Here is an 8953-nt window from a genome sequence, read left to right as displayed (position 1 = left end):
TTTTTATCCAATTCAAAATGACAATTATCATAGTTTCTAAAATTTATTTTTATTTTTATTTATGGTATTTTTTATAATGCGGCTTATATTATTCTCGTCTTCTCACAAATTGACTGACTTCTAGGGTTGAGTTTTCGTGAGACCCACCTGTTTTCGTGAGACCCGTGAGACCATCTTTTTATACTTGATACTTCACAGTAAAACGCTGTGAAAATAAAAAAAAGTAGAACATTCACAACAAAAATAGTGCTAAGGTTACTTTCACAGCGTTTTGCTGTAAAGTTTCGTGTAAAAAAAGTGATCTCACGGGTCTCACGAAAACACGCTGGTCTCACGTGATCTCAAGTGTGTGTGTGTGTTTGTGTGTGTGTGTATATATATATATATATATATATACAAGGTTCGACCCCGTGTATTACATGGGGTATTTTAAATGAGAAAAACTCTGGACATTAACTCTGAAAGAAAATATGAACATTAACTCTGGAACATAAGAATTTAGAATTTTATTTGTTAGGTTGAAAAATAACTCTGGACTTAACTCTGAATAAGAGGAATTCAGAGTTATGTTGTAAGTCTGAGAAATAACTAATATCTCATGACTTCATGTTGATGATTTGTATCACTAATGTCATTTAAGTGTAATTGGATTAAATTGTTGACCAATGTAATCATGATAAATATCGAACAGGTAAGTAAGGTGCGGAGTGCACACTTGTTTGAGTTTATTTTAATTTAGGGGAGAAGCCCCTAAACGACGGGGGTCCGGGGGCAGCGCCCCCTATGGCGGGGTCCAAGTGGCAGCAGCCCCTGGCGAGGTCCAAGGGGCAGAGCTCCGGGTAATATTGTTTTGTGAAAAATGCTTAAAAAATTCGAATTTGTAATTTTAAACCCGATTTTGATGACCACTCTAGATAATACAACTCTGAATTTTCCCAGAGTTCTCATGCAGAAGACATCAAGAGACAGAGCTCTTACTCAAGAGTTAAGTGTCTCATATACAGAGCTCGTGCTATATTCCAAGGAAGATCAAGGCTTAAACGCCAGAAAGGTTAAGTGTTTGATGCAGAGCTTCATAGTGCAAGCAGAGCCTCTGCATAGTGCATGCAAAACCTCGATTTGACTCGTGTTTTCATTCCAGTATGAGTCTGTCTTATTTACACTTAGGGGGAGAGTGATGCAGAGCTTCACTCCAGACACAGAGCCTCTAAGTCTCATACTTCTAAACCTGGATGCGAAATCGTTGACGGGTCTCTAAATCTGGAAAGGAGGACTCCATATTTTGGAACTCTGAACCGCCAGTTACTCTGCGAAGGTGGTTATACCACGAATACGTGAAATTAACCGTTCGAAGGGACACATGTCACTTTAATAGACCTATTTGAACCGTAAGTGAAAATTGTGTCTAGATACATGTGAACCATCCATTTCATACAAACCTTATAAACTAATCACATCCATCCATTTTTTTGATTAAAGGCCAACATTGAAACAAACTAAATAAGTAAAGTAAAAAAAAAATAAAAGAATTCATAATAGAGACACGGAAGGGGAAAATAGGGAAAACATGTTCTGTGAACCTGTTTCATTACAACTATTATACATATGAACATTATTCATTACAAACTATTATACATACCTATGAATATAAACTTGTTTCATTACAACTCTTATACATGTGAACCTGATGCAATCATATATGACTCTGTTTCATTGAACAGTGTGAGTCTGTTTCATTGATGTTAATAAATATCTATTAAAAATTTACCGGTTTCAAGATTATTAAAAAATCTCTAATCTATATAATCTTCTTGATTTAGACACAACTAAAATCTTACTAAAATTATCAATTATAAAGTCAAAGGACAATCATACCCTTATGAATTAAAAATGAAGAAAATTATGTTATTGATTGATGTTAGTTTGTACAGTTTGTACAAAAGAGAGCGGTTTGTATTTGATCACTTATATATATATATATATTTGATCACATATATATATATATATATATATATATATATATATATAAGTGATCAAATACAAACCGCATGAAGTACTTATATTGATGCATATTATTTAAAATTCAAGATTACAAGTAAATTATGCATAAGTACAACTTATTATTTATTAAAGCTACATGTTTGAATTCGTGTAACTAACTGCAGAAAAACATAATCAAATAGAGGATAAACATCTCATTTTAAAATATAAAAAATTTAAAATATAATTAGGATAATTATTAAGTTCTAACAAAATAATTCATTATTATCTTTATCAGAAAATTATATTATTAAACCACATATAAATTACTTCGTTATTGAACCTAAATTAAATTATAATAAAAAAAATTTGAATTTTAAATAGTTAATTTGATACTAATATCAATATATATTTGTCAATTTTTTATGATATATTCAAATTTATATTTTATTCAAAATAAAAACATCATCGTTTTTTTCAAAATCAAATAAGACCATACTATAACATCGACTGAGATAAAGAATAAAATAAAATATTAAAATCAAGATATATCTCGCTGCATTGTGCGAGTACATATATATATATATGTATGTATAGATAGATAGAGGTTTAAACGAGAACACCTTTATTTTACGAGAACGACAGAACACCTTTATCATGTGATAATACGCGTGAGGGGACCATGTGATATGTGGATGACGTGTTCTACGACTTAGGTCGTGCCAAAGGTTGTCCGCGTCTATGATGGTTTTGATGGATTATAATATCATATCAACAACACCCTTATCACATGTGATAATATTTGTGAGGGGGTTTAGTGGTGTAACGGCGACTTGACCTGCAACCAAGATCGTCGAAAATCGTCCGCGTCTCTGATTTAGTATCACATGTGATAGAATAATAGTATCACATCTGATTGTCTATAATAAAAAAATGTTCTCACATTCTCATAAAATAAATGTATTTTTGTTTGAATAATTCCCCATATAAAGGTGCAATCTTCCGTGGCAGGCGGATGATCCTCTTACAACTTTGAAAGAATAATGCATACGTTGCATACAATTATTTTAACCTAAAGTATTTATTCTCATTCAATTTAATTGTAGGATATTTTAAACCAATTCCTTTGTTAATGAAAATATGTCTTTTATCGTCTTTTTTAGTGTAAAAAAAGCGAATAATTAAATCACTAAAGTTTTTATTATGTCTTAAGAATTCATGTATCATGCACGAAACGACAATCATATGTTAATGAAATCACATAGTAACAAATATTTGCTGAGTCAAACTATTTTATGTCCACAATCAATCATTTGTTTTTAATTTATATCTATATCCAGGGACGGACCCAGAATTTTTTTATACGGTGGCACCATTTGACCATAAGAAAAAAAATATATGAAATTTTTTTTCAAACGATGACACCGTTTGACTATAAGAAACAAATATACGGAAATTTTTTTCAAACGGTGGCACCGTTTGACTAAGAAAATGACACTAATATGATTCGGACTTGGGTGTGGGGTGGAATAAAAGCCTCGCCGATTAATCAAGTAACATTTGTAAACAGTAAACAAAAAAGAATGATCAATTTGTATAACCTAAACAATTAATCAACTAATCAAGTAAACAGTAAACAAAAAAGAATGATCAATTTGTATAACCTAAACAATTAATCAAGTAACATTTGTATAACCTAAACAATTAATCAAGTAAATAATAAATAATCAACTAAACAGTAAACAGAAAAGAATGATCAATTTGTATAACWTAAACCTAAATCAAATAAGGTCACAGATTTGGGGCTTTACCAGTTTACCGCTTTAGTTAATGCCTTAATGGACCATTAGATTTAGGGCTTTAGTAGTTTAGTTAATGGACCATTAGATTTGGGGCTTTAGTTAATGGACCATTAGATTTAGAGCTTTAGTTAATGGACAATTAGATTTTATTTGGGCTTATTTTTGCATTTTATTTGGGCTTTAGTTGCACTCTTAGAATTTGGGGAAAAATACGGTAGCACCTTCCGAAACGATACGGTAGCACTGTTAACAAAACTAAAAATTTTACCCTTCGGAGACGAAATAATACGGGGCACGTGCCACCCATAGCGACACACTAGGTCCGCCCATGTCTATATCTATACTATATTATAAATTATTTGACAAAACCTTTTAAAAACCATTTTTTATACATTAAATATTGATTAAAGCTCCATTTTCAATTCGTATAACTGACTACAAATAAACATAATCAAATATAGGATAAACAACCATAAGGGTGGTCCCTGATTGATTTGAGCTTGACTCCAAAGATTAAAAGTACCAGGAGGTCTCAGGTTCAAATTCAAGGAGAAATAAAAATCCCCTTGTGGCCACAGGGGTTCAAATGCGTTGACTCCTGGCTATCTGCAAAGCAGGTGGTCGCCCTGAGATTAGTCGGCTTGCATAGCGGGTTGGATATCCAAGTTAATCAAAAAATATATATACATGATAAACATCTTATTTTAAATATAAAAATTTAAACTATAATTAAGATAATCATTAAGTACTAACAGAATCATTATATTTATAAAATTATATTGTTAAACCAAAAATAAATTATTTTGCTATTAGACCTAAATTAAATTATAATAAACAATTGAATTAAAGAACCTGTACAAAAAAAGAGAGCTTTTAAATAGTTAATTCGATATTAATATCGATATATTTTTTTGAATTATTATGATATCTTCAAATATATTTTTATTAAAAAGTGAAAACAAATATATTTTTATTCAAAAGTAAAAATATTATCTTTATCAAAACTACATAAAACGTACTATATCAACAGAGACAAAAAATAAAACGAAACACTAAAATGAAGATGTATCTCACTGCATTGCGTGAGTCCCTTCTAGTATATTATAAAACATTTGACAAAAACTCTTAGAAACCATTTTTTATGCATGAATTACCGTTTATTGATGCATATTACTTAAAATTCAAGATTACAAATAAATTGTAAATAAGTACAACTTATTAAAGCTTCATGTTTGAATTCGTGTAACTAACTACAGATAAACATAATAAAATACAAGATAAACATTTTATTTTAAATATAAAAAATCTAAAAWATAATTAAKATAATCATTRAGTTCTAACARAATACTTAATTATYATYYTTATAAAAAATTATATTATTCAATCAAAAATAAATTACTTCATTATTAAATCTAAATTAATTTATAATAAAAAATTGAATTAAAGAAATTATACAAAAAACAATAATTTTTAAATAGTTAATTTGATACTAACATTGATATATTTAGTTTCCAAATATTATGATATTTTCAAATTTATATTTTATTCAAAAATAAAAAAAATTATTTCTTTCTCAAAACCACATAAAAACCGTATTAAAACGTCTACAGAAACGTAATAAAAGGAAATATTAAAATCGAGATATATTTTGTTGCATTGCATGAGTACCCTTCTTGTTAATTTAAATTGAAAAAAGAGTGATACAATTAAGAGTAGATATATTGTTAACTTTGTTTAATTTATTTCAACAGACCTATGTTGACTCATGACTTTAAAATATATCACATATGCAATATGCACATGATATCATCCCCCAATTATTACCGTAAAAGAAGATTTTTATTTTTATTTTCATATAAATAATATACTGCTTTATAAAATCTAAAATATGCATGCCCGTTTTTTTAACTAGAATGTATCCAAAATCACAAGTCGAATAAGTTTAATCCTTACGATTTTTATTCCTTTTCACTCATTTTTCTGCATCCAATTTTGCCTTCTCTTTTTCTTTTTACGTTACCTTTATCTTTATCTCTTCCTTCTCCTTTCTTGCCGTTTCTGCCTATGCTTCTTCCTTTTCCTTTCTCTTTGCCTCTGCCTCTTCATTCATTTTTCTCTCTGTTTCTTCTTTCTCCTTTCTCTTTGCCTCTGCCTCTTCATTCATTTTTCTCTTTACATCAAAGAACTTGATGAGACCATCGAGAACGACACTTGGGTCGTCGTCCTTAAGTAGTTGCTCTGCTACTTCAGCTGGTGTAACATCCACCTCACTCATCAAATCCTCAATTTGGTTAAAAAGATCATGTTGCGTGATGCCAAGATAGTTAGAGGCAAGAAGACGAAACCCGCATGGGGTGCAATAGGACATATGGATATGAAGGTCCATACGACCTGGACGAATAAGTGCAGGGTCAAGTTTGTCTTTTCGGTTAGTGGTGAATATAATAATTCGCTCATCGCCACAACTTGACCATAATCCATCAACAAAATTAAGAAATCCTGACAAGGTTACCTACAATTAATAAATTATCATACATTATATGAAAAGATCCATAAATACTTTGAAAGAAAAAAAGGATTAAAAAACATATTAAAATTTATATTTTGTTTATATATAGCACTAGTAAATCTACTTTGTTTTGTTCTTCACACAAATCGAATATAATTACATTTTTATATTGATGTACACATGTTTATTTAAAATAATGATCAGTTAAAATAATTCTAATTGAAAATAAAAAGTACATGGATGAATCGAAGAATCAATCTAAAGCATTAGATTAACGTAATTTAACGGATGTGATTAAAAATCTAATTGTAACCATAATTTTTAAAAATACGAAATACTTTCCCTTAATTTTGAAAATGAGATTTAAATCACCTAATGGTTCATAATATATAGACTAATGGTTCATAAAAGGGTGTGTAGGTCGAGGCCTGAGTAAATCACATGAGATTTTAGTATAAAATCACTTATGATTCGACCGTTTTTTATTATATTATTTAATTCTCGTATATTAACCTGAATTAATACAACCGTATTTATATATAAGAGTCTGGTTCAAGGGAAAATTGTAAAAAAATGAAAAACTGAGTAATATTTTTGTAACCGTTCATGTGGATGGTATATACATATGTGTATATAAGTAGTTTGTAAGCAATTTGTCTACTATGCACATATGCATAACATGCTCACTTGCATAAAACCATGAAACAACTTCAATTACTTGTATAGATACATACATATCTTCCGGATGAACGTTTAGAAGGTTATTCACTCGTTTTTCACTGTTTTGAGGTTTCCGCTGAAACCAGTTTTCATTTAAATATAATGCTTCTTTAACATACCTCTTTCTCTTTAGGGTAGTTCTCTTTCTTCTTCGGGGCTGCAGCTTTTGCCGCCTCTACGGCTACCCGGTCATGCAACTCCACCGAGCAATCAATGTCCTCCACCACCAGTATCGAACGGTTGGCCGTCGCCACCAACAACGACCGCAGCTCCGAGTTTGACTTAATATCAGTCAACTCCAAGTCATATATGTCAAAATTCAGGTAATTCGCCATGGCCGCGATCAAGCTTGATTTCCCCGTCCCCGGCGGACCGTACAACAGGTACCCTCTCTTCCATGCTTTTCCGACTTTCCGATAATACTCTCTCCTCGCCACAAACCTATCCAAATCCTTCTTCACCATCTCCTTCGTATCGGCATCCATCGCCAGCGTGGCAAAACTCGCCGGATGGTCAAGGTTCACCGACGTCCACATTGCCGTAGCCATCCTCGAATACGACGAATTCGTGTTGACCGTGAATAGCTTCACTGTTTTCTGTTCTTGTTTCTTCATCTCGGCGTCATTAAGTATAAACGGCAAGTATTCGTTCAACACCAGATCTTTGTGATCCCGATGAAACGTGAGTTCCAACGATCGGAGATCAGTTCGGGAAGTACGATTATCGTGACTGTAATATTGTCTAGTCGGAGTCTTCTTAGAAACCAAAGACCAATAGAATTTGACTCCGTTGAAAGTATCGGTGAAGTCTTCGTTGACTTCCATGGTAACGGTGATATTTTTTTGGGTAGGGTTTTTGATGACCTTGAGACGGTGGATGTCAGTAGACATTTTAGCGGCAACGTAGAGTTCTGTGGCGTTGTAGATTTCATTATCCTGAAACCCATCGAATTCATAGACGACCATGGTCAAGTGTGTGGAAAATTTGTTGATGAAATTGCGGAAACCGAGATAAAGGTAGTCGCGGAATTCAGGGGGCAAGTAATCCCGAGCGACGCTGCGGACGACCATTGCGGTGGCGGCGATGGAGCCGATGGTGGAGACGATGGTTTTGGCGGTGGGGAGTTTGGATTTAGCTGACAAACGATGCATTTTAGAAATGAAGGGATGCACTAATATTGTTCTTTGGGAACTTGAATGATATAATATATAGCGAGAGACTTGAAATATCATGTAATCATTTATATTTGTATAATCTATACAACTTAATCTTAATCGTTTATTTAATTTGATGAATATGTGATTTTATAATTTTTTTGATCGTTTTCTAATATAAAGTATTGAATGTAATTAATGAACTCTAATAATCTTCTATAAGTATTCAAATCATAATAAATGAACTCTCTTCATTTTCATAAATATCTCAATTGACTGGGTTGCATTGATTATACAAATATGATGAGTTGTATTTGAAATGTCATATATATATATATATATATATATATATATATATATATATATATACTAGTTGTGTAACCGCACAATGCGGCGGGAGCCATGAATTTTAACGATTTTGAAGTTCTATTGGTTTTATAAGATAAAATTTAATGATGATATAGTTTACACTTGGTCTTTACATATTAATAGAATTTGAATAAATAAGAGTTATGGTTCCAATTACAGACTATCGATGAAAAAAATTGTATGCAGTTTAAAATTCAATATATTTAAAATCCAACATATTTAAACGACTCCACAAATGTGTTCGATTTACAYMAAGAGHAAARAACCAARAAACTTGAGTTTTAAGATAAACACTCAAAACCAATAAAGAAAAACTACAAATTTGACAGATTATAAGCCATGAAAAGACCAAAAAAGATGAGTTTTAAAATGACATTTCAACTGTTTACCCTCTTTCTTGTCCAGAAACTCAGATTAAG

General features: G+C 31.3%; 1 protein-coding gene across 1 annotated transcript; it reads right to left on the bottom strand.

Moving 5' to 3' along the window:
- Window positions 1-5661: 5661 nt before the first annotated feature.
- On the bottom strand, window positions 5662-8162 carry LOC112523333 (AAA-ATPase At3g50940-like). The gene is made up of 2 exons (XM_025132893.1): window positions 7131-8162; window positions 5662-6294 (listed from the first exon to the last, which is right to left on the bottom strand). The coding sequence occupies exons 1-2, from the start codon at window positions 8160-8162 to the stop codon at window positions 5845-5847; spliced, it is 1482 nt and encodes a 493-aa protein (XP_024988661.1). The 3' UTR covers window positions 5662-5844.
- Between the last annotated feature and the right edge of the window lie 791 nt (window positions 8163-8953).

The sequence above is a fragment of the Cynara cardunculus genome, assembly GCF_001531365.2.
Source record: "Cynara cardunculus var. scolymus isolate 2C chromosome LG 1, CcrdV1, whole genome shotgun sequence".
NCBI classification, from domain to species: Eukaryota; Viridiplantae; Streptophyta; class Magnoliopsida; order Asterales; family Asteraceae; genus Cynara; species Cynara cardunculus.
The sequence above is the reverse complement of the archived record's forward strand: the minus strand, read 5'-3'. Positions and strand labels throughout refer to the sequence as shown.

Coding starts and splice junctions, on each gene's coding strand:
- LOC112523333 (XM_025132893.1), bottom strand. CDS start 8,162: ATGCATCGTTTGTCAGCTAAATCCAAACTCCCCACCGCCAAAACCATC. Junction 6,295..7,130: donor ACTACCCTAAAGAGAAAGAG/GTATGTTAAAGA, acceptor TATTAATTGTAG/GTAACCTTGTCAGGATTTCT.